At 41.9% G+C, this 26,673-nt stretch overlaps 1 protein-coding gene across 1 annotated transcript in view; it reads left to right on the top strand.

Moving 5' to 3' along the window:
• The window catches only part of TRAF1 (TNF receptor associated factor 1), a 76,171-nt gene that overhangs the window by 35,034 nt on the left and 14,464 nt on the right, over positions 1-26,673 (top strand). The window contains exons 6-8 of the mRNA XM_033961712.1: positions 9,218-9,286; positions 9,381-9,449; positions 14,394-14,831. Coding sequence (XP_033817603.1) covers positions 9,218-9,286; positions 9,381-9,449; positions 14,394-14,831 — 576 coding nt within the window. The remainder of the gene's footprint in view (positions 1-9,217; positions 9,287-9,380; positions 9,450-14,393; positions 14,832-26,673) is intronic.

The following is a 26,673-nucleotide window of genomic DNA, read 5'->3' as shown; positions in this document are numbered from 1 at the left end:
AAACGATCAGGAAAAAGGGAGGCAAAAGAAGACTATCTGGCCAGGTCTAAAGCTGTCAAACTTCGAATAGAAGAGAATCTAGCAAAGAACATTAAGAAAGGGGATAAATCCTACTTCAGGTACATTAGTGATAGAAAAAGAAACACAGATGGGATAGTACGCCTTAGGAAACCGGACGGAAATTATGTAGAATCGGATTCCGATAAAGCCAAACTACTAAATGAATACTTCTGCTCAGTCTTTACCTGCGAGGCGCCGGGGTCCAGTCCACAGTTGCAGGCAAGGCAAAGCTCGGAAGACCCATTTTGGAATTTCGAGTTTACACCCAGCAGCGTCTACTGTGAGCTATCAAAACTCAAAGTGAACAAAGCCATGGGACCGGACAATCTACACCCCAGGGTGCTTAGAGAGTTGTGTGATGTCCTGGCGGAACCGTTATCCTTGCTCTTCAATCTTTCCCTGAGTACAGGAAGAGTCCCGTTGGATTGGAAGACAGCTAATGTCATTCCACTCCACAAAAAGGGTTGCAGGACGGAGGCTGCGAATTACAGACTGGTGAGTCTCGCATCAATAGTGAGTAAACTCATGGAAACACTAATTAAGCATAAATTAGATACAATCCTGAATGAGGAGAATCTACGGGATTCCCATCAACATGGATTTACAAAGGGAAGGTCCTGCCAATCCAATCTAATCAGCTTCTTTGACTGGGTAACAAGAAAACTGGATATGGGGGAGTCCCTGGACGTCGTGTACTTGGACTTCAGTAAAGCTTTTGATAGCGTCCCACACCGCAGGTTATTGAGCAAGATGAATTTGAAGGGATTAGGAGAAACATTAACTGCATGGGTCAATGCCTGGCTAAGTGGTAGACTTCAGAAGGTGGTGGTTAAAGGTACCCTCTCCGAAACGTCAAGGGTGACCAGTGGAGTGCCGCAGGGCTCGGTCTTGGGCCCGATCCTCTTTAACATATTCATAGGAAACCTGACTCAGGGGCTTCAAGGTAAAATAACATTATTCGCCGATGACGCCAAACTATGCAACATAGTAGCTAAAAGCACTTTGCCCGACAGTATGACGCGGGACCTACTCTTACTGGAACATTGGTCCTCGACTTGGTAGCTAAGCTTCAATGCTAAAAAATGTAAGGTCATGCACCTTGGCAGCAGAAATCCGTGCAAAACTTACACCCTAAATAGTGAGACCTTAGCTAGGACTACAGTAGAACGAGATTTAGGAGTGATCATTAGTGAAGATATGAAAACTGCCAATCAAGTGGAGAAGGCTTCATCCAAGGCTAGACAAATGATGGGTTGTATCCGCAGAAGTTTTGTCAGCCGGAAGCCCGAAGTCATAATGCCATTGTACAGATCCATGGTGAGACCTCATCTGGAATATTGTGTACAATTCTGGAGGCCACATTACCAAAAAGATGTGCTGAGAGTTGAGTCGGTTCAACGAATGGCCACCAGGATGGTCTCGGGACTCAAGGATCTCCCATATGAGGAAAGGCTGAGTAAATTTCAGCTATACTCACTCGAGGAACTAGAGAGAGAGGAGACATGATTGAGACGTTTAAATATATCATGGGCCATATCGAGGTGGAAGATGATATCTTCTTTCTTAAAGGTTCCACGGCCACAAGATGGCATCTGCTGAAAATCAGGGGCGGGAAATTTCATGGTGACATCAGGAAGTATTTCTTCACCGAAAGGATGGTTGATCATTGGAATGAACTTCCACTGCAGGTGATTGAGGCCAGCAGCATGCCAGATTTTAAGAAAAAATGGGATAGGCATGTGGGATCTCTTGGGGGATGAAGTTGGGGGGTGGGTCATTAGAGTGAGCAGATTTCATGGGCCGAGGCCCTTTTCTGCTGTCATTTTCTACATTTCTATGTTACTTCCTTTAAATTACAAAATTATTCCTCTATCAAGAAACTCTAAGAGAGGAAGTGGTTTAACAATAATCCTCCGAGATCACTTCCAGTTTCAAACTCTCGACTCTAAACTAACCAATGACCTATAAATCCTCATCTGCAAAATATCCAAAGAAGACTGTAAAGATAATCTGATCATTACAGTATTCTACACCCCCCTAACAAATGGAACCTAGCAAAAGAAGATCTCTACAAATTCCTCCTCACAAACTCTGTAGCTAGCACCCACAATCTTCTCGCCGGCGATGTCAATCTACACCTCGAGCAGGAAGAGAATTCCAACGTTGCAGATCTACTTTCCTTCCTTACATCCCTAGGTTTTTCCAAACCACCTCCGACTAAAACCCACAGGAAAGGGCATCACTTGATTACATTCCTTTCCAATGCCCCTACTACCCCCAGTATAAGTTTTAAAGATGAAACCTGGACCAACACCCCCTGGTCAGACCACCTTTGATGCAATTTCAAATTACACTGGCTCAAAAAACAAACCAAAAGGCAACCAAGGATCAATCCCAAAGAGAAAATGATATCGACAAGAGGACAACTAAACCCAGTAGAATTCTGGTCACACTACAACCTAATATCCGTCCCTGACCAAGACCCAAACTTCATCCTAGGATGAAATAATTTCAGCAATCAGGTCTTAAATGACATTGCACCATTGAAAGTATGCAAGAAAAGACACCGTTTATCAGCCAACTGGTATGATGCCGACCTATCAGCACTGAAATGAGAAGTACGCAAATTAGAAAGAATATGGTGCAAATCAGGAAAAGGTAATGACAGATACTCTTGGTGACTAAAAGTTAAAGAGTACAAAATAATGATTAAAGAAAAGCGTTGCAAACATTACTCCCAAACAATCAACTCTCCTTTGCTGAACAGCAAAGAACTCTTCAGAATAATCAACTCCTTATTTGATATCGACCTACATAAAAGTTCCCTCACAGATCTCTACTGCAAATCTAGCCGACTACTTCGCCACAAAAATACGTAACTTGAAAACATCTCTCGCAACTACAAGCACTGACCCATCAATAAACGAAGGCTCAACAGCTGACATGATCTGGAATCAGTTTGAAAACCTAGATTGGAACCAATTCCTCAAGCTCTACTCTAAATATGCTAAATCCAACTGCCTACTGACTATCATGAAAACAGCCCCCCTCCCATTCAAAGCGGAACTTTTCAACTGGGTCTCTCTCTGCTTGTCCACTGGCTACTTCCCGCTGGAACTCGGCCACATCCTTATGTCTCCAATTATCAAAAACTCCAAAGATCCAGTCTCTTCAACCACCAATTACAGACCCATTGCCAGCATACCTCTCTTCCTCAAACTAATGGAAGGTCTAGTCAATCTTGACCTCATGACATACCTAGAGAAGTTTAACATTCTACACGACTCCCAGACAGGATTTCACACAAACTACAGTACGGAAACTGTCTTAGCCTTGTTAACTGATCACCTCTTCCATCTGTTTTCTCTGGGAAAAAGCGCACTGGTACTTCAGTTTGACTTAAGCAGTGCCTTTGACCTTGTTGACCACGACATTCTGATTAGATGCCTTGACTCTTTTGGCATTTCAGGACAGGTACTAACCTGGTTCACAGGCTTCCTAAAAAAACGGACCTACCAAGTCCACAGCGATGGAACTTTTTCCCATACTTGGTGTAACCCCAATGAAGGGCTCCACTCTCTCTCCTTCTCTGTTCAACATCTACATGGCATCACTGGGACACATGTTATCTGACCTAAAATTGAAATCATACATATATGCAGATGACATTACTGTTATCATCCTTATAACCTCACTGACACAAGAGACTGAACATCTCACCTCATCTGTTCTCACTATGGTAGAACTATGGACTACACAATTCAAACTAAAACTAAACCCAGAAAAAACTAAGCTTTTCCTCGCAAGTCCCAATCACAAACTAACGAATACCACTCTGAAATTAAACAGGCTAACTTACCCAATCAATTCCACCATTAAAATTCTTGGAGTCATCCTGGACCGATGCCTGACTTATGAAGACCATACCAATGCTCAGGTTAAAAAACGCTTTTGCACCCTCTGGAAACTCCATATTATCAAACACTACTTCGACTTCCTCTCCTTTCGATTGCTGGTCCAGTCTCTAATCTTAAGCACCTTAGATTACTGCAATATCATATATTTGGGATCCTTCAAGAAAACCATTAAACGTCTGAGAATCATTCAGAATACTGTTGTCCGCCTCATCTATGGCCTCAGAAAGTTAGATCATGTAAGCCCGTTCTACAGAAAACTTCACTGGTTGCCAATGGAAGCAAGGGTCATCTTCAAGTTTGCCTGCCTTTGCTTCAAAACCTTAACGGGTTCATCCCTGATTTATCTGTCACGCCACTTTGTGTTTCCAGGCACCACTTGCACACGTAGTGCCTACCTGTTTGCCTTTCCCTCTCCGAAGGGCTGTGTCTACAAAAGATTCCTTGACAGAACTCTTATCATTCCAAGCTGGCAAATGGAATAATTGCCTGAACACCCTCATTTCAAATGCTCCCTCCTACCAATCCTTCAGGAAATCAATCAAAACCTGTCTCTTTGATAAATTTCTCTAACTCCTTCCTTCCTTGCTATATTACTGAAATACATGCTACATCTCTTTCTTTTTCCGTTTTTACCAAACCTCTCTCGGCATTCTAATGTAATTCCTTTTCGGTTCTTACCGACTCTCTCTCGGCACTCCATGTAATTGATATTTGTTACTAATGTACTTGACAATATTTTTCTGTAACTTCGCAGTATATGTACAGTCTCTTCACCTGTAAACCGCTCTGAACTGCTTGTGGTATTTGCGGTATATAAAATAAAGTTATTATTATTATTATTATTATCACTGATGTGCTCCATGTGCTCACGTGCTCTTTGAAATCTCTCTCTTCATCTCAGTTTGCGAGAAGTGTCTGTGTGAAGAGGCTTTTTTTTTTTTTTTTTTTCCTATTGCTTGTGAAATAGAAGCATGCTGTGAGCACTTGGTGCAATTTAAGCCATGTGTTGTGATAGAATTTCTCACTGTTGAAGGAGTCCTTTCAGTTAAAATTCACTATGGGGAGAGGTATGGCCAGTAGGATAAAGGAGGTATTGATGCCCCTGTATAAGACTTTGGTGAGACCTCGTTTAGAATATTGTGTACAATTCTGGAGGCCGCACCTTCAAAAAGATATAAAAAGGATGGAGTCAGTCCCGAGGAAGGCTACTAAAATGGTGCGTGGTCTTCGTCATGAGGTGTATAGGGCCAGACTTAAAGATCTCAATCTGTATACTTTGGGGGAAAGAGGGGAGATATGATAGAGACATTTAAATACCTACGTAATGTAAATGCACATGAGTAGAGTCTCTTTCATTTGAAAGGAAACTCTGGAATGAGAGGGCATAGGATGAAGTTAAGAGGTGAAAAGCTGCGGAGTAATCTAAGGAAATACATTTTTACAGAAAGGGTGGTAGATGCTTGGAACAGTCTCCTGGAAGAGGTGGTGGAGACAGACTGTCTGAATTCAAGAGGGCCTGGGATAGGCATGTGGGATCTCTCAGAGAGAGAAAGAGATAATGGTTCATGTAGATGGGTCATTTGACCTATATCTGCCATCATGTTTCTATGTTAGGTTGTTTATGGTGATGACTATGTTAATGTAAGTATTGTGTGTCGCTGGACCCCAAAATTTAAGTCTATGAACTGGGAAGGGCTGATTTCTGTGACCAAAAGCAATGAATGAGTTTCATATGAGAGAGGCTGACAGACTCACAAAGGATGACCGGAGGATCACTCAAAGGGGGAAACTGAAGACACATTTGGCATTTCATAGGAACATATGAGTTATATTATTGATATTCTTGGATATGAGAAGGCTTGTGCAAGATGAATTCTTGCTAATGACACAAAGCAGAAGTTGTTGAATGGCAAGAGGATTGTGAAAAATTGCAAAACTGGGAGACTGGGTATCAAAAGGGGTAATGCATGTGGGAAACAGGAACCTGAATTACAGTTGCATGATGCAAGGTTCTACATTAGGCATCACTGCCCAGAAAAAGATCTAGGTGTCATATTTGATAATACTTTGAAACCCTCTGCTCAGTGTGCAGCAGTGCCCAAGAATGCAAATAGAATACTAGGAATTATGAGGAAAGGAATGGAAAATAAAAATGAGAATGTTATAACGTCTTTGTATCGCTCCACAGTGCAACCACACCTTGTATACTGTGTGAAATTCTGGTCACTGCATTACAAAAAAAGATATACAGTCAAACCTCAGTTTGCGAGTAACACGGTTTGCGAGTGTTTTGCAAGATGAGCAAAACATTCTCGCAAATCGTGACTTGCAATCCGAGCGTTGACTCGATTTGCGAGCATCGATTCCCCCCACATCCGCCCGTGAACGCCCCCCCCGAGAACCAACATCACTTCCCCCCACTCGTGAACGCCCTCCCCCCCCCCCGCATGAACCAGTATCCCCTGCCAGCCCAAACAGAAGCCTTACCCCATCTGGCACCAGCAGGCAGCCCACAAGACGTGCCGGTGAACAAAGATCCTTCCTGTTGCCTGGGCCTTGAGCATCTGCGCATGCTCAAGGCCTTCTGGTTCTCCCTGTCTCCGAGATTCTCAGAGATCTCCAAGAATCTCAAAGAGAGTGAGAGCCAGAAGGCCTTGAGCATGCGCAGATGCTCAAGGCCCAGGCAACAGGAAGGATCTTCGTTCACCGGCAGCAGCACATCCTGGGGCTGTGTGCTGGTGCCAGATGGGGTAAGGCTTCTGTTTGGGCTGGTGGGTGATGCCGGTTGACGCGGGGGGGGGGTTGCGTTCGCAAACAGAGGGGGGGTGGAGCATCGCCGGTGGCCTTGGGGGAGGGGGGTGGAGCAGCACCAGTGGCCTCGGGGGGGGGGGGGTGGGTGGGAACAAATCAAGTGATTTCACTTACTTCCTATGGGGAAACTCGCTTTGATATACGAGCAATTTGGTTTACGAGCATGCTTCTGGAACCAATTATGCTCGTAAACCAAGGTTCCACTGTATTGGAATTAGAAAAGGTACAGAGAAGGGCAATGACGATGATAAAGAGGATGGGACAACTTCCCTATGAGGAAAGGCTAAAGTGGCTAAGACTCTTCAGTTTTATCCATTAAATCAGCTTCAGTCCATGTATTTCCTACTTCACAGAGCAATTTGGACGCCAATTCTCTCCAACAAAATCAACGTCGCCACTCCCTCTCTATGCTGGTCATGCAAATTGCAGCAAGGTTCTCTGGAACATATGCTCTTACAGTGCCCCCTTCTTCAAAATTATTGGGAATGTGTATGTAACACTATAACAGCTGTGTTCTCCCTTTCAAACAAACATTACTCATTCTCAAATCATGTTTGGTTGTATAGATGAGTCTCTTCCTTTATCATATTGTGGATCTAAGCTATTTCGTATTATGGTTTCTCTTGCTATACAAAATTTACTACATAATTGGAAAAATCTTACTGATAAACATTACAACACATGGTGGAATACACTTTGGGCTCCTTTTATGAAGGTGTGCTAGGGTTTTTAGCGCATGCACAAAATTACCGTGCGCTATAGCACGCGGTAGCCAAAAATCTACACCTCCTAAAAAGGAAGCGGTAGAGGCTAGTGCGCTCGGGAATTTAATGTGCGCTATTGTGCGCTTTTAGGCCTTAGCGCACCTTTGTAAAAGGAGCCCTTTGTCTGACAGCAAAATATGAAAGGGCTAATGCAGAAAAATCTAGTAATCTCAGATCCTACTGTAATAATTGGGAGCCTTTATTTTCACATTGTAATACAACATATTGCAACTGATCCATGGTATTAATAGCATTATGTAGATTGTATCTCCTGAACAATCATATTATTATACTTTTCACATACTGTGTATGCAGTTATTATCACACTTATACTGTGTATGTATTATATTAATTGATGTGGTGGTCTTTTCTCTATGCCTTCTGTTGTGCAATTGGTTTTTTTTCTGTATTTTACTATTAAAAATAATAAAACTTGTTGAACTGAAGAAAAAATGACTCTTCGAAATGGCTCAGTAGGGTTACCATATGGCTCCAGAAAAAGGAGGACAGATTGAGACCTCTGGGTTAGAGAATGGCATGGGGACAAATTGGTCCTCATCCCTGCGGGAACTCGTTTTCCCATCCTGGCGAGTTCTTTCCTGCTTCTGCCCCATTCTTGCAAGCTCCGTCCTCATATGCACAAGCCTCAAACACAAGGCTTGTGTGGTTAAGGCAGAGCTTACAGGAATGGAGCAGGGACAGTGACAGTGACAAAACTCATGGGGACGGGACAGGGAAACTGAGTTCCTGCAGGGGCGGGGACAAATTTGTCCCCGTGTCATTCACTAATCCAGGTTTTACGTCCATTGCTTTCAATGGAAGTAAAACCCAGATATCTCAATCAGTCATTTATTTAATTCATTTTCAATCCTGTTGTCCCCAAACAGCTCAGAACGGGTTTCAGGTTTTCTGAAGTCATATGGTAACCCTACTCAGGGGAGATGTTATAGAGATCTCTAAAATACTGAGTGGAGTGGAACAGTTAGATGTGAACCACTTGTTTATTCCTTCCAAAAATACTAGGACTAGGGGACATGCAATGAAGCTACTAAGTAGTAAATTCAAAACAAACTGGAGAAAATATTTATTCACTCAACATGTAATTAAGCTCTGGAATTCATTGCCCGAGAATGAAGTGAAAGCAGTTAATTTAGCAGGGTTTAAAAAAGGTTTGGATAATTTTGAATCTAGTCTAATCTGTGATTTCTGTGTCACACTGTGCCTAAAGAGGTTATAGAATCTGGGCCTAAATGTTGAATTTTGTGTACATTTATTTATTTATTCAATTTTCTATTCCGTTCTCACAAGGGAGCTCAGAATGGTTTGACGTTAATTTATTTAGGTTCTCAAGCATTCTCCCTGTCTGTCCCAGCAGGCTCACAATCTATCTAATGTACCTGGGGCAATGGGGGAATTAAGTGACTTGCCCAGGGTCACAAGGAGCAGCGTGGGTTTGAATCCACCACCTCGGAGTGCTGAGGCTGTAGCTTTAACCACTGCGGCACAATTTCCCACATAATTTTATAGGGTCCTGTTTTGTAATGTTTTTGTTGTGTGTTTCACGGTTTGACTGGAAGCTACCCAGAATTTTGAGATGTGTGGCATATACTGTACATTTTGTAGAGACATAAATCAAAGCTTTGTACATGTTTTTTCTAATTACAGCAGCACCTCTGTGGAAACAGTGCCCTCAGGGAGTGTATGAATCCTAAAGCAGAGCCACCTAAAGATAAGGTAAATCAGCTCATGAACAGTGAGTATTAAGCTATACCAAGGGATTTGGAAATGTGCAGCTTTATCTGGCATTTTTGTTTTGTGCTTTTTACAGAACCGTACAGCTGCAGTGTGGAAAAGCAAGGATTGCTGCCAATTTTCAGCAATTGGGTGCACTTTCAGAGTGAGTAGCAGAGAAGAAAACAAACTGTAAAGTCTCGGCAGTGTTGTGGCAAAGTTTAAGTGTAGTGTTTTGAATAGAACTCCCCCCATCATAAGGCCTGAAATTCCTCCCTGCCTTTTCCTTTCTCAAGCTCCAGCCACCTTGCTTCCCTCTCTCACTCCAGCTGCAATTCTGTCTCCTTCCCTTATCCCATAATTCTATCCGCAATTCTGTCTCCCTCCCTTATCCCATAATTCTATCTGCCCCTAAAGTCGTCTCCCACATGCAATCTTCCCAGCTGTTGCTGTATCTTTAATCCCCTTAACTATATAGTGAGCCTTCAGATTGCTGCTCCTCCCCCCATGATATATGCACCCCATTACACTGCCCCCCCTCCCCAGCCATGACACATTCAACCGTTTACTCTGCCCCCTAATCCCCCATTGCACACTCACAGAAATAGGTAAAAGCTGGATCCTCTGGATTCCAGCTGCAGCGGCTTTTAAAGTTGAAAGGGGATCCTGCTTCCTTGCTCAGTTTACCTTTGCTGCAGTCTTGGTTATTCTCAAGGTTAGGTTGTGGTATGTACCACATCCCCTTTTCTATATTTACCTGCACCCCAGGGAAAAGGTATAACTATGGCTAAACTGAGCATGGAGAAAATGAAGCCAGATCCCCTTTTTTCAATTGCAGTCCAAAGGATCCAATTCAGCTCTGGTGGCTTTTAAGGTGGGAAACATTAGCTCCAGCTCTTACCCAGACCCCACGGATTCAATTGTCTGTACCATTCTCCCAAGGGAGCTCTGAATGGTTGACATGAATTTATTCTGGTTCCTTGCCAAATCAGACCTTCGTCAATTATTCTGCTTTAAACTAAGTAGTTCTCAGAAAGATTTCACACACTTGATATATGTACACAGTATTATTTATGTATTTATTTCGTTTTCTATCCTGTTTTCCCCAAAGAGCTCGGAACTGGTTACAGGTAAACATGCATAATATACAGTCAACAGGTTACAATTTGACATAGTCACAGTACAAGTTTGCGATACAAGGTTGTAAACCAACTCGATGCACACTAAAGCTTTGGCATTTCTCCATTTCGTAGGTATTTGTGATTTCATTCATCTTTTTGAATGACTGAGGAATTTAGAGCTACCCAGAGTATCTATCTGCATGACTCATTAAATAAAGAATAGTAGACATTACTTTTAGCCCAGCAGCTTCCTCTTGATCTTTGGGCTTTCAACTTTTGAAAATGAATAGGGAAGCTGAGCTCATAGACTCGGCACAAATTACTTCTCTCTCCCCCCCCCCCAACCAATCATCATCTTGTTTGCTGTGGGGTTGTTGTTTTTTTCCCTCTTTGCTTCTCTTGTTTTTTCTTTTTCCTGTAGTTTTCTCTACTTTCTTTATTTCCTTTGTTTCTTCTGATGTTCTTGGGGTGTGGGGTTGAGGGGGGTGGAATGTGGAAGGTGGTGGGGGGAGGGGATGTTTATTGGATGAATATCTTGTTTTGTTTCTTGAAAGAGTGTTTTGGGGGGATTGATTTGGGGTCTTTTTTGTTTTCTGCGTTTTTGATATTGGGTCTTTTATATTGGGTTTCATATTTTTTTGCTTCTGAGGGTTTTGGGGGGGAGTGTTAGGGGGTGAAATGAAACATGAGTGCCACAATTTATTCTGTACGGTTTACTTTCTTGTTGGCTTTCTGTTGTACTCAATAAAAAAACTTTTTGAACATAAAAAGAGAAAAGAACGAATGAAATGTAGGTGACAGGATTCTAAATATCAAAAGTAGAAACAGGCAATGCAGAGTGGGGAAGACTCATGTAACAAAAGTGAGGGAAGCACTGAAAGTCCCACTAATCATTCTCTTTCCCAACCAATTCATACACACCAGGCTTTCCTTCTCCATCACTGGCTGAAGACCACCTACGTCATACTCTCTCCCCCACTTCTGCCTATCCATACCAAACTCCTCCCCAATTCCTGCTGCCAGTCCTAAAGAGAGTTAACAGGAGATGACATCATGTGACAGCGCAGAAGCTGCTTCCTTACACTGCCGCAGTCTTGATGCACTCAAAACACAGTCTCTGATTGGTGCAATCTCCTGTCAATTAACACTCCTTGGTTTCTATTAGGCTATTTTGGGTGGATCAGTATAGTGACAAGCTCTGCCTACTAGCTTCATGTCAGGTAATGGGCCAAGCCTGATTCCGCCATCTCATGTTAATTAAATTTCCTTGGCCAGTCCTCACCATTCTTTCCTTCCTTATCCCCTCTCAGCCTTTCTTTTCTTTGCTCTTTTCCTCTGTCCACTCCTCTGCCAGCACTTCTGTCAACTTCTGTTTCATCCGCTGCTTCACAGTTCCTGTTCCTCTCTCCACCTTCTGTCCCACTGTCACTTCCTCTGTCAACCTCTCTGTCAACCCCTGCTTCACAGTTCCTCTGCCCCTCTCCACCTTCCATGCCTTTCTCTGTCCCACTGTCACTTCCTCTGTCAGCAGGTCTATCAACAACTCTCTCATCCCCTGCTTCACAGGTCCTGTTCCTGTCTTGGCTCTTCCTTCCCATCCTCTGTTCCTTTATCAGTTTCTCTGACAACATTTCTGTCAACTTCTTTCTCATCCTCTGCTTCAGAGTTTCTCTCTGCTCTTTCTTGCTTTCCTCTATCCCTCTATCAGTTTTTTCACTATCACCTCTGTTAACTTCTCTCATCCCCTGCTTCACAGTTCCTCTGTCCCTGTCTCAACCCTTCCTTCCTCTTCTGTCCCTCTATTACCTCCTTTGCCAGCACCTCTCTCATCCCCTGCTTCACACTTCCCCCATCCCTTTCTCTGTCCTTCTTTATCTTCCTTTGTTTCTCTTTCAGGGGAAGATTCTCAAAACTTTAACATGGTCGCTAAACCAATTTCAACCAGTTTAGCATTCATGCATTTTAGTGGCGGATTATCAAAATGACTTACCGTGGTCTTTTCCGAACTTCCTAGCAATCTCCAACTCTGCCATGCAAATGTATTACAGTGAGGTAATTAATATTTAAATGTGCATTCTGGGCAATTCTGCGAGTGATTCCCTAACCTCGCTGTCCTACATTTGTAGCAAAATTTTCTGGCAGGTCAGAGCTGTCCTAGCCTTACTTTCTCATCAGTGCCTGAATGCTTATTGGTTCAGGCATTGACAAGAAAGTAAAGCTTGACAGCTCAGACCTGCCATAAAATGTTGCTGCCGTCAAGCAACCCCCGCCCCCTGCAGCGGGAGGGTTGCCCACTCCCTCCCGCAGTTAAGCAATCCCCCTGATATGACCTGGTAGTGGGAGGGATGCTCACTCCCGCTGCTGCCATTAAGCAACCAATCCCCCTTCCCCGGCAGCAGGAGGGTTGCCCACTCCCTACCGCCACTGATAAGTAACCCCTCCGACACCCCTCCAGGAGCAGGAGAGATGCCCACTCCTTCTTGCCAACAAGCAACCCCCCTCGACATCCCGCCAGCAGCAAGAGAGAAGCCCACTCCCTCTTGCTAACAAGCAACACCTCCCAGCAGTGGTAGGGATGCCAACTCCCTCCTGCTGCTGCTATTGTACCCCTGATAACCCTCCATTCCTCTGACAACCCCCCACCCCCCCTTACTTTGTTTACAAAGGCTGGCCAGAGGGATGCCTCCTATCTCTGACCAGTAGGCCCACCTCTTCAAAATGGTGGGCTTTCCCCTCCTATGGGAGGGGCCTTTTGTGTCTGGGACAATCAGAGACTTAGGCCCCTCCCTGGCACATCCCAGGATGCACTGGGGAGAGGTCTAAGGCTCTGATTGGCCCAGGTTGCTTAAGCCCCCTCCTATGGGAGGCCCAGCAGGCCTGCCTTTTCAAATGGCAGCCTTCCCCTTCCCGGTGCATCCTGGAGGGGCCTTAAGCAACCTGGGCCAATCAGAGCCTTAGGCCCCTCCCTGGCACATCTCAGAATGCACCAGGGAAGGGAAGGCCCGCCATTTTGAAGAGGTGGTCCTGCTGGCTGGAGACAGAAGGAATTCCTCTGGCTGACCTTCATAAACAAGTTAAGGGGGTGAGAGGTCATTGGAGGCATGGGGAGGGGGGTGTCAGGAGTACAACAATGGCAGCAGGAGGGAGTAGACATCCCTCCTGCTGCTGGGAATTATCAGGGGGGGTTGCTTGGCAGCAGGAGGGATTACCCATCTCTCCCGCTGCCAGGGGGGTGGGGGTTGCTTGGTGGTGGGAGGGAGTCAGCATCTCTTCTGCTGCTGGAGGGGTGTTGGTGGGGGGAGGGTTTGTTTGACAGTAGCAGCGGGAGGGAGTGGGAATCCCTCCTGCTGCCTGGGGGGGAGGGTGTTGGGGTAGGTTTGCTTGACGGCAGCAATGGGAGGGAGTGACCATCCTTCCTGCTGCCGGGGGGAAGGGGGGTTGCTTAATGTCGGTGGTGAGAGGGAGTTGGTATTTCTCCTACCGATCTTTGATTTGGGGTCTTTTTAATTTATTATTTTTATTTGCGCATTTATTCTGCGCATGTGATGATTTTCTATCACCAACGATCAGCACATGCAAATTTAGCAACCCTCCACGAAACTCATTTGCATGTGCGTTTTTTTAAAAGAATGACTCGCCTTTTTGAAATTGTTACAGTAGTGACCGCGATAGCGGCCCGTCGGATTTTACCATGAACATTTGAGAATCTTCCCCTCAGTTCTTCCACCAGCATCTCTAACACTTCATTCCTTTTCTGGTGCCTCTCTCATCACCTTCCCCCTCTCGATGGTAGACCAAAAAGCTGGAAGCCTGTCTAACGTACACTGCTGCCACTTTCCCCTTTTGCTCTTGCGGCCCATCAGCCACTAGTAAATGGATAACTGTTTTGAATATCTGGTCATATGATTCTCTGATTCTGTTAAGTCCATAGATTAATGCACTGTTACCAGTTTCCTAACAGGACAAACTGTTTAATTTTTGAACCACAGGGCAACAAAGACAAGGGAAAGGAACATGAAAAGTCTTCAACTGTGGTTCATTTAGCTCTGATGCTACAGTTCATTAAAAAGATGAAGGCTGCCTTAATCCATAAGTTTGAAGGTGACCCACCCAACGTGACTTCAGGCCCTACCAATGCAAGATGTCCAGAAGGCAGTGCCCGGGCTCTGCACCTCCAGCAAGCTCCGGAAGTTACTGGACATCTGGACATAGACTGCAACCATACAGAGTCCAGTGAAAAAGATGAGCTCAATCTGCAAAGGCGCACAGTCGAGCATAAAATTGCTGGGTTGCAAGATAAGGTGCAAGTGTTTGAAAACATTGTAACAGTCCTCAACCGGGAAATTGAAACATCAAATATGGCATTTGTAAGCTTTCAGCAAGAACATGGCCTTACTCAGAACTTAATCAGAAACCTGGAACAGAAGGTAAAAGTCTACTGTTTGAGAGAGGAGCTGTGAATGCAGGGGGTAATTTCATAGAGAGCCTAAGAAAAAACACCTTTTTAAAAATAAAGGTACATAGGAGTCTGTGCACCTTTAGTTGAGTACAAAAGGCTCCCGGAACCAACCACAATTATTGTGCATAAATTCTATTAAGTGTGTACACATATATAATGCAGAAGTTCCCAAAACTGTCCTGGGGGAATCCACAGCCAGTCAGGCTTTCAGGACATCCACAATGAATATTTATGAGAGACATTTACATGTATCTTCTCCATGGCATGCGAATCTCTCTCATGAATATTCATTGCGGATATTCTGAAACCTTGCCTCGATAGTATAAAATGTGTGTGTGCCTTGCAACTCAACACAAGATCTGCCCAGATGACATTCCCTGGATTGCCTAAAGCAGGGGTAGGGAACTCCGGTCCTCGAGAGCCGTATTCCAGTCGGGTTTTCAGGATTTCCCCAATGAATATGCATGAGATCTATTTGCATGCACTGCTTTCAATGCATGTTCATTGGGGAAATCCTGAAAACCCGACTGGAATACGGCTCTCGAGGACCGGAGTTCCCTACCCCTGGCCTAAAGTTTGACATAGGCTGAGGGTAATTTTATAAGGGAGTACCAAGTTATAGCACCATTTATGGCCCCTACATGAGTGTAACAGGCTGGCTTGGATTGTCAAGAGAGGTCTGGACACATATACAGGCAGGATAGCCTATGCCAGGGGTAGGCAATTCCGGTCTTTGAGAGCCGGAGCCAGGTCAGATTTTCAGGAAATCCACAATAAATATGCATGAGATAGATTTGCATCTCAAGGAGGCAGTGCATGCAAATCCATCTCATACATATTCATTGTGGATATCCTGAAAACCTGACCTGGCTCTGGCTCTCGAGGACCAGAATTGCCTACCCCTGGCCTATGCACATAAACAAAAAAGGTTTTATTTGTTACAGCTGCCTCACATGCAAGATTATCCAAGGCCAGACCTGGAACAAGAATCCCCACCTCAATAAACAACGGCTTATCTCAGCCAAGTCATCAGAAACTGTCTCACCTGGACAGTCTCTTTCTCTCTCAGTTCAGCTTCAGTCAGCTTCCATAGGCAGCATTCAGCTTCCCCAGGGCTTCTGCCTCAGCCCACATCTAGGGAAAACAGAGAGTTTTCTTCTCTCTCAGGGTCATCTTCCTCTGGGACCTCGCCGAATGATTCCATTCTGGGGTTGCCTGAGTGCTGCCCCTCTGACTCAGCGTGGCTGTAACTCTTCCCTAATGGATCTCTGTACAGAGCTGCAAAGCTCAGGCCATTCTGGACATGCAGTTTCCCCCCGATTTTGTCCCCTTGCTGCCTAGTGGCATAACTGCAGCTTAAGTAAGCGAATACCCCTGAATCTCTCACATTGAGCTGTATTTTATAAGACAAATATGCACCCATTTGTCTTTCTAAAATGCTACTCATAGTGTAAGTGGCAGGCATGGACATTTATACCAGCCCTAGAACTGGTATAAATATCTGCACCAATATTTGACAAATATGTGTGTAATTTATAATATTTTAGAATTTATACACTTACAGACATGCTCTGCCCAAACTCCACTCCTGTGCATGCCATCATGTTTATGTTTATTGCAATTTGATATACTATTACAGCTTCCGACAGTTCTATGTGGTTTAGAATAATAAAATTATCTAGAGAAAAGGAACTCCATAAAAAAGAAAGTACAGTTTTAATAACATTCATACAAGATAATTAAATAAAAACAAATTCTGCTCTAATATATCTCAGGGGACATCCCAACCATACCAATCGAAACACATGAATAAATATGGTCATTTTGAGGAATATCCTCATCGAAGGCTTGTTGAAAGAAATACGATTTTATTAATGTCTTGAAGGCCTTAACATTGGGTTTCTAGTCGTACATAATTGGGAAATTGGTTCCAACAACTAGGGGCTAGATTAAAGAAGGCTTTAGTTCTAGTGGCATCCCATTTTATTCTCTTTACGGATGGTATAACTAATCTATTATCTTGCCAAGATCTAAGTGAACAAGAGGGAACATTCAGAATTATTAAACTGTTCAAATAACTACGAGGGGGTGCTGAAAAGTTCTCAGCCCAACCAAGAAGAGATAGGGCTCAATCAATGATCTGAAACAATGTCATAACAGAATTTCATTTCTGCAAATTAGCACTAAATGAAAAAAGATAACACTCTTTTAAGCTACAGTGGTAAAATAACGCTCAGTATTTATTAATAATAATAATAATTTTATTTCTTATATACCGCTATACCATAAGTTCAAAGCGGTTTACAACAAGATACATACAATGAGAGTATGAGATGTTTACAAAAAGATACATACAATGAGGGTAAGAGATGTAATGGGAAGAGAAAAGTACTTTCAGAGATACAAATTACAAATGGAAGAGAACCAAGTTAGTTTGAATCAAAAGGATGTCTCTAGTCCGAGATTGGGGTGCGGGGGAAAAACAATTTGGGTGGAATACAATTACAAATGGGAAGAGTATGAGTTAATCTAAAATCAAGAGAAATTGGGGAATGGGATGAGGATGGCTGAGGGGGATTGGAGAAGAATTGGGATTAGAATGTGTTAAAGAGTCGGGTCTTCAGTGATTTTCTGAAGTCAGCGTATGAAGTGGCCTCGAGTATGGGTTTTACGAGCCATGGGTTCAGTTTGGCTGCCTGTAATGATAACATTCTGTCAAGGAACTTCTTATAATGACATGATTTCAGGGATGGATATTTAGGAAGTTGGTTGGATGGGCTAAGAACTTTACAGCACCCTCTCGTAGATTCTTGTGAATGCAATACTTTATGTGTGTTAATCATTTCAAAACATGTACTTTTGCATCAGTCAGTATTTTATATAAGATATCAATTATGCACAGATGTGACCACATCTGCACAGAAATGACTAAAATCCCCCAGTGAGAGTGTACTTCCACACTTAAATTCTGTGCTTCTGTGATGTGATCCATCTGGTTCACTCTGGTCAGGTTTACTGGGGGTTAGACCAAAGCCAGCATTCCTCTCCATCAAGGATCACCTGTAGGAGTCCTGTCTCTTAAGAGGTAAAGATAAGAGACTGTCTTATGGCTCCACTAGCTGAGAGTCCTTGTTCCTGCCCCTTTGTATCATCAGTGTGAGGGTACCTCAAGAAGTACAAACTATCTTTTCTGCCATCCTTTTACCCTATGTAAACAAGTATGCAATTTAAGATGCAACTCAGTTCATTTAATTATTTGGTTGGGTACCAATCACTCCCCAAGCTTTAGGAAATTTTCTCTATTTGTATTCGAGGAATAGTCTAGCCCCTGTCACTTCTCACATAGCCTTCCCTGTCGAGCTACTTCCTCCCTCCCAGTGGACCTTGGGAATTTACCCTCACTTTAAAGAAAGGCTAGCCCATGTTGTCTATTGAGATTGATATATCCTGTCACAACTTCCTAATGAAATTACTACTGTTGTGTAAAAGCAGGTGCATACACGCATAAAGAGAAATTCCATGAAGGGCACCAACTGTGTGCACAATGTTTTAGAATGTATATCTGTGTAAATTCTATAGCAGTCATTTTCTGTGTGTAAAGCATGAGTTACACAAAGTAGAAGAGCAGTTTTCATAAGGAGATGCCTAGTTTAAGATGACAATATGTCTTCATAGAAGGTGCCTATATTCTTCATAGAATACTAATGTAATTGACAGAAGTTGCACCTACATTATAGGTGTGGCCATTTACACAACATACTCAAGGCTTATCCAAAGTTACAAGGGGCTGCAGTGGGATTTGAACCAGGCTCCCCGAGTTTTCAGCCTGCTACTCTAAACAATAAGATACCTTTCCACTCTTAAAGCAGGTGCATATTGCCAGATTGGATTGCCATAATGTCTCCTATGTGTTTTAGTACTTGAACTTTAATTCTTCTAACTCATACAATAGTAGGAGACTGATGGAGCACCATCTTTTTAAATCTTTATTCATTTTCAAACTTACAATAAGTGTGACAATATAGTCAAACAAATTAACAATAAATATATAATTTAATAATCATCAATGGTACAAATGATATGCTCTTATCTCCCACCCTTCCCACCCTTTCTTATCATATAATCAAATACCTGGTACGATTTGTAATAATAAATTACCCTCCCTCCCCCCCTCACAATTGAACTTGTAAATTCAAGGGAAAAAATGTCCTCTAATCAGTACAATATTTTGTTAATGGCTCCCACACATCTTGAAATTTCTTAAAACATCCTTTCTGTATTGCAATAAATCTTTCCATTTTATATATATATGACATAGAGAATTCCACCAAAAATTATAATTTAGTCCAGTGTTTTTCAACCTTTTTTGGGCAAAGGCACACTTGTTTCATGAAAAAAATCACGAGGCACACCACCATTAGAAAATGTTAAAAAATTTAACTCTGTGCCTATATTGACTATATATAAAGTAATTCACTTGAGTGCCACCGCCACCATCGGGAACAGGCCGGCGCCAAGTTCTCCCTGCTTCTCTTCCCCGCGGGGCCGACCAACTCTCGCCACCCGTCGTCAATTCTAACGTCGGAGAGGACGTTCTAGGCCAGCCAGGCAGCGATTGGCTGGCCCAGAACGTCCTCTCCGACATCAGAATTGACGCGAGTGGCGAGAGTTGGCCGGCCCCACAGGGAAAAGCAGGGAGAACTTGGCGCCGGCCTGTTCCCGATGGCGGTGGTGGCACTCAAGTGGCTAAAGAGCCGCAGTTTGCTGGCCTAGGGACAACACTGGAGGGTGGCTAGCTGTGCACCCCCTTGGGACGTAAACCTGGGGTGGGGCAGACCGCCCCCCCACCCTGGTATGCCACTATCTGTACCTCACTCCCTCCCTATGACCAAAAATTCTCCTTTCTTCTATTCCCCGTGTACACAACCATCTCTTTCCCTCCCTTCCTCTCTCCAAAGTCCATGCCTTCTGTGTCCAAACACTCATTCCCTCCCCCACCTCAGCATCTCTTTCCCTCCCTTCCTCTCTCCCAAGTCCATTTCTTCTGTGTCCAAAAACGCATTCCCTCCCCCACCTCAGCATCTCTTTCCCTCCCTTCCTCTCTCCCAAGTCCATGCCTTCTGTGTCCAAAAACCCATTCCCTCCCCCACCTCAACATCTCTTTCCCTCCCTTCCTCTCTCCCAAGTTCATGCCTTGTGTCCAAAACGCACTCCCTCCCCCCTTTTGTGTTCCGTGTTTGCCTCCCAGCCCATCTTTGCAACTTTCTCAGCAAAACGAAGCTCAAGCCGCGAGGCTTGTCTTCTGCTTCCTGCCTGCCCTGCCGCGCACAAATAGCCGAACGGAAGTATTCTCCGACGTCAGCGCTGACGTCGGAGGGCAGGCTTTGCTTAAGCCCTCCCTCCGACGTCAGCGCTGACATCGGGGAATGCTTGCGATCGGCTATATGTTAGCTGCAGGGCAGGCAGGAACAGAAGACGAGCCTCGCGGCTTGAGATGCATTGAACTCCGCGGGTCCCCCGTCCAGCTCTCTCCTGTCCACGTGGGGCGGACCGCCCCTCTCCCTAGACTGTGGCCTAGGACCCTGGGGGAGCCCGGGCCCCCTGTCAGCTCCGGGCCCCTGAATGCAGGACTGGTGGTACTGCCCTGATGGCGGCCCTGTCCGTACGGCACACCAGGGAACAGCGGTTGAAAAACACTGATTTAGTCTACTCCAGTTCTTCCAATTATAAGTAATCTGTTGAATGGCAACCCCAGTCATTATAAGTAATAATTTGTTATTATTTGAAGAAATTTGACTTTTTGCTCCCATTGCCATACCACACAGCACAGTATCATATGACAATGCCACTGGATTATCTAATAAACAATTAATTTGGTCCAAAATTGATTTCCAAAAAGCTGTAACATATGAATAACAAATGATCTAACAAATGATCTAACAAATGATCTAAAGTCCATGCTTCAAGATGACAGTGGCAACATTTATTAGAGTTAGAGCTATCCAATTTTTGTAACCAAACAGGGGTCCATAATGCTCTTTGTAACAGAAAAAACCATGTTTGTCTCATAGATGCTGACATTGTACATCTCATGCTCCAAGTCCAAATTTGTGTCCATTTAAACACAGAAATTTGATGTTTGATCTCTATGCTCCAAATGTCTCTCAGACCAGTGTTTGGTTTCTTTTTAATCAGTCCAGTTAACAATTTATACCACTGGGCAGCCTGGTGACTCAAGAAGTCTGCCTGAAAGCATAGGAACTCCATACTATATTGATCATTAAGGTTTTTCCATTCAGGGAACCCCGCCTGAATGGCCTGCTTCAATTGCAACCATCTAAAACTTTCTGATTTATTGATGCCATATTTATGTTGCAATTGTGAAAACTCAAGCAGTTTACCATTAGAGATAACATCATCCAATAAACGTATTCCTGCTTTCATCCAATGCTTTCAGGAGACCTTTTCTCCGCCTATTTGAATCTTGGAATTTAGCCATAAAGATTTATTTGTAGATTTATAAATTGGAATAGTTGTTAAATTACTTAAATAACGCAGTGTTTTTCATGTATCAGCTAATATTCTATTATCTTTACTGTATCTAGGCATTTTGATACTGAGCTGAGTATATGACAAAGGCGCATTGGAGACATGAGTTGCCATTCTAACCACATCCAGTCTGGGAGTTTTTCCATGAGCTCTGGGAGGACCCAATACATACCCTGGCGCAAAATATAGGATTGATGATACCTATAAAAATTGGGAAAATTTACCCCTCCCTCTGAAATTGGCCTTTGTAAAGATACCAAAGCAACTCTAGGAGTTTTAACCAGCCAAATTAATTTTATAAGAATGCTATTTAATTTTTTATAAAAGGACCCTTGAAAATAAACCGGCAACATACCCATCTGATAACAAACCACAGGCAAAATCATCATTTTAATAGTTTGGATTCTCCCCCACCACGAAAGATGGAAAGGATTCCAATGCTCACACATTTCTGTTACCTTCTGTAATAAAGATTTTTCATTGTTTCTTCTAGCGTATTTTTAATCCAAATGCCTAAATATTTTATTCCATCCTCCTTCCAAAGAAAGGGAAATAAATCAAATAAACTTTTTGTACAGTGGACATTAAATGGAAGAATTTCTGATTTACTCCAATTTATCTTATAACCTGAAAATTTCGCAAATTTTTCAATCAGTTCAAGTAAGCAAGGAATGGTTGTCTCAGGATTTTTCAAATAGAACAAAATATCATCCGCATAAGCAAAGACCTTATATTCACGATCTCTATAAGGAATACCCTGTATCTCCTTCTCTTGCTGAATCGCTAATAACAAGGGTTCCAATACAATATCAAAAAGCAAAGGAGATAAGGGACAGCCTTGTCTAACCCCCCTCTGCGATCTAAAACCTTCTGAAAAATTATTCAAAAAGGACAGTTTAGCAACAGGGGAGCTATACAATGTTTGAACCATTTGTATAAATCCTGGACCAATACCAAACCATTCCAACGCTTGATACATGAAGGTCCATTCAACTCGATCAAAGGCCTTCTCTGCATCCAAAGATACAGAAAAAGCCGGATCGTCTAATGCTTTTGATAAATTCAACATATGCAAGGTCAGCCTAGTGTTGTTAGAAGAATGTCTTTGAGCAACAAATCCTGATTGGTGCATTCCAATAATAAAAGGGAGAGCTTTAGCCAAATGTATCGCCAATGTTTTAGCTAAAAGTTTTCCATCAATATTAATTAAAGAAATAGGCCTTTAGTTTGAAACCAGTGTAGGATCTTTATTTGGTTTTGTCAAGACTATAGTTAATGATTCCGCCATGGTACCTGTAATACAACCTTTAGATAGTTAAGTCTGATATAAATTTAACAAATATGATAATAGGGTAATTTGGAATGATTTGTAGAACTCTACTGTAAAACCATCTCCACCTGGATTGGATCCAACTCTAAGGGACTTCAATGCTGCTTGCAATTCTTTTATTGATATTGGCTTTACTAAGCTTTCTTTTATATACTCAGGAATTTTCGGCCTCTTGATTAATTTTAAAAATTCCATTCCATTCTTTTCTTTATTTAAATAAGGTTCAGAAGAATACAGATTTTTATAAAAATGTAAAAATTGTTTTAAAATAGGACCATTTTATCGCCACTTTTCATTTTTTTTGCTTTTAAATAATTTGCCAGTAATCTTCCCACCTTATTTGAATTTGCATAATACAATGCCTGTTGAGAAAATAAATCTTTCCTTATCATTTTAGAAGAAATCTCATTATATTTCCCTTTAGCTTTTAAGAGATCTTGTAATGTAGAGTATTCCCATTTGTCCATCAATTTTGATTCTAATATCTTTATATCTTGTTCCAAACTATAAAATTGGTTTTTAATTTGTTTTTTAATGTATGCTGAAAAAGAAATAATTTGACCTCTCATGGTTGCCTGAAAAGCATCAAAAAAATAAGAAAGAAAAAATTAACCACACAGAACACTAGATCCACAAAAGGTTAATTAACTGAAAACCCCCCAATTATGAAGATTTAATTAGACTAATGAAGGAAAATCTCAGAATTGCCACTCCAAGGATCATAATAAATATCATCCAAATAGGAAATCGTGGCGTGGGTATCTTTCATTGATCCAAAACCTTCATATACTAACGTGACCTAATTAATCACTAATTAATAAATATGTATCATACACTACTCAAAAAAATTTATTTATGTGTATTGACTATTTAATTTATTTAATATTTAATTTATATTCTTTTATTTAATTTTATTAAAAAAAAACATTTTAGTTTCAGAACTGTGCAAAAATTGACAAAACACAGCACTGCACAAAATAGCATATCAAAAAGTGCAAAAATGCAGATGTAAAGTCAGAACTGTGCAAATGACAAAACACAGAACTTATGCAATATCGCTTATCAAATATGCAAATAAGCATATAACAATATAAAACAAGCAAAATAACTTGCGCATAGCTTGCAATTAACATCAGTTGAAGCTTAAATCCAGCATTTATCTTTTCAACTAAATGTTTTTGGACAACGGCATACAATCTAACACCGCTGAAGCCCCGTAGTTTTAGTTCCAACGGGAACCCGTTTCGCCACCATGAAGCGGCTTCCTCAGGGTTATTTTACACGGGCTAAAAAAGATTGAAATATAAAGAGCAATGATAAGCTTATAAAATAACATCTTACACGTTAGAAATAAACCACAACATACTTACTCAAAGCATTAGCTGTTATGTAGTAGTATCACAGACCACAGTAAAAAAAAAATGGCGCTTATAATGATAAAACACTGACACATGCGCACTGAACTGTGGACTGAGGTGCTATTTTGATTGGTTGAGAAGTTTCCTCTAATGAATGCAACAGCAGATTCATGAAAGCAACTTAAACTAAATGAACACTGACCAATCTAATGTGGTATTGAGGCCTTGAGGATAAACACTGTTCAGGAGATGAATCCATCTCAACTCCCGTTGTTGGAGTCTTTTAACCCTATCTCCTCCACGCTGCATTTTAGGTTCATGATCAATTGCCAAACATCTAAGATCACCAAAGTTATGTTTTTGGGAAACACAATGTTCTACTATGACCTCCAAACTTTTACCACATTTCAAGTTCGATTTGTGCTCACACATTCTTGTCTTTGGGTCTCTAGTGGTCATGCCCACATATAGTAGCTTACATGGACAAATAATAACATAGATAATAAATGATGTTCTGCAATTGGTAAATGTTTCAATAAATATTGCTTGTTATCCTGTGGATTTACAAATAGTCTGGTTTGTAATGTGATATCGCAAATACTGCATGCAGAGAATTTAAAATGTCCTATAATAGTAGATGTTGATTTAGTATCATATTTCATCATAGATGGACATAAGATCTCTTTCAAGTTAGAATTACGAGAGAACGTTATTCTAAGATTTTTCTTCTCAAACACTGGATGAAGTTTCATAATACCCCAGTTTTCTCTGATAATTTGTGCCACTGCACTACTATTGGACGAATAACGTAATACACAGGTTTCAGCTTCATCTTCAAAAATATTTTTCCTATTGTAATCTAACAAGAGATCCCTGTTGATATATTGAGCACGGCATCTCACATTTTTTGTAACATGAGAAGGATAACCTCTCAATATAAATTTGTCCTGTAGACGTTTAGACTGCCTTTTGTAATCTGCCAGATCTGAACAGTTTCTTCGAATTCTTATCATCTGAGAGAAAGGAAGACTTTCCTTAAGTTTTTTCGGGTGGCAACTGTCATATTTCAAAAAGGTATTTCTATCAGTCTTTTTGGTGTAAACTTTCGGAACAACAGACGTATTGGTTTGGCAGATGTCAACATCTAAAAAATGTATGGAAACATGTGAACTCGCAGGCCTTGAGCATGCACAGATGCTCAAGGCCCAGCAAGAAAAGGCGGCCGATCTTTGGGCACCGGCACCAATTCACAGGACATACTAGTGCCGGTGCCCAGATGACAGTAAGCAGCGGCGGGGGGGTGCCCAATCGCGGCGGGGGGTGCCCGATCGTGGCGGGGGGTGCCGGATCGCGGGGGGGAGGGTGCTGGATCGTGGGGAGGGTGCCGGATCACGGGGGGGGGGGAGCGCTCGTAAACGAGGTACTACTGTACTTCTAATTCCAACAGTTCTAATTCAGTTAAAAGTCTGTTGTAGCGACCATCTTTAATGTTAAAAATAAAACTTAAAATATATATTCATTTATTTCTTAATTCTGAATTTTTTATATTTTTCAAGCTAAATTTTTGCTCTTACCATTATTTTAATTCTTAGTTCATGGGTGTCTCTTGAGAAGATATAGGAACTCCTTAAGTTTTTCTGGGTCTTCAAAGAAATAAAACTTATCTTTATAGGTGATTTTCATTTGTGCTTGATAGAATATTCCATATTTTGCTCCAATTTCTTTTAATGGTTGCCTCAGCTATAAAAACTTTTGCCTTATTTGAACAGTTTCCTTTGCCAAATCTAGAGTAAAATTCAATTTAGAGTCTTTATATACTATATTTTGTGTTTCTCTAGCTGCTTTTAAAATATCCAAAACATGTTGGAATCGCAATAATTTGAATATTACTATTCTTGGCTTACCTGGATTTGGGGATTTTTTTCCTCCAATTATATGAGCTCTTTCTATTTCTATTGGTGTTTTAAACCTAAGTGAAAGAACCTTTGGAATCATTTCCTCTAAAAAAGAAATCATATTTTTCCCTTCACTTCCTTCTTTTAATCCTATAATACTCAAATTCTGTTTTCTAGAACGATTTTCAAGATCTATCATCCTCTTCTGCATTACTTTTAACATTTCATGATCGTCTTTATTTTCTTGTTGTATTTGTTCTATTTTTCCTACTCTGTTTTCCATGTTATCAATTTTGTTGGTAATTATATCCAGTTTGCTGTTCATATGATTCATTTTCTTTCTCATCTCTATCAGATTCAAATTTATGTTTTCCAATTTGTCCATAACATCTATAACATCCAATGCATCTATAGATGATGAACTTCCACTTGATGTCTGTAGATCCTCCTTTAATCTTTTGTTTTTTCCTACAGACTTTATTGAAATTTCCTGTATCTTCTGTTTAGTAGATGTCATCTTTGAAGATTTTCTCACAAACAAGACAAAAACTACAATTATTGAATATTGAATTCTTGTATTAGATGCTCAGAAGAGGGAGCTCAGTCTTTAGTCAGCCAGTCACTCAGCCTCCAGGTTCCAGAATCAACTGATGGAGCACCATCAGTTTGAGAGTTGGT

This window comes from Geotrypetes seraphini, chromosome 10, assembly GCF_902459505.1.
Source record: "Geotrypetes seraphini chromosome 10, aGeoSer1.1, whole genome shotgun sequence".
In the NCBI taxonomy this organism is placed as follows: domain Eukaryota; kingdom Metazoa; phylum Chordata; class Amphibia; order Gymnophiona; family Dermophiidae; genus Geotrypetes; species Geotrypetes seraphini.
Note: the sequence above shows the minus strand (reverse complement) of the source record. Positions and strands in the feature narration are given on the sequence as shown.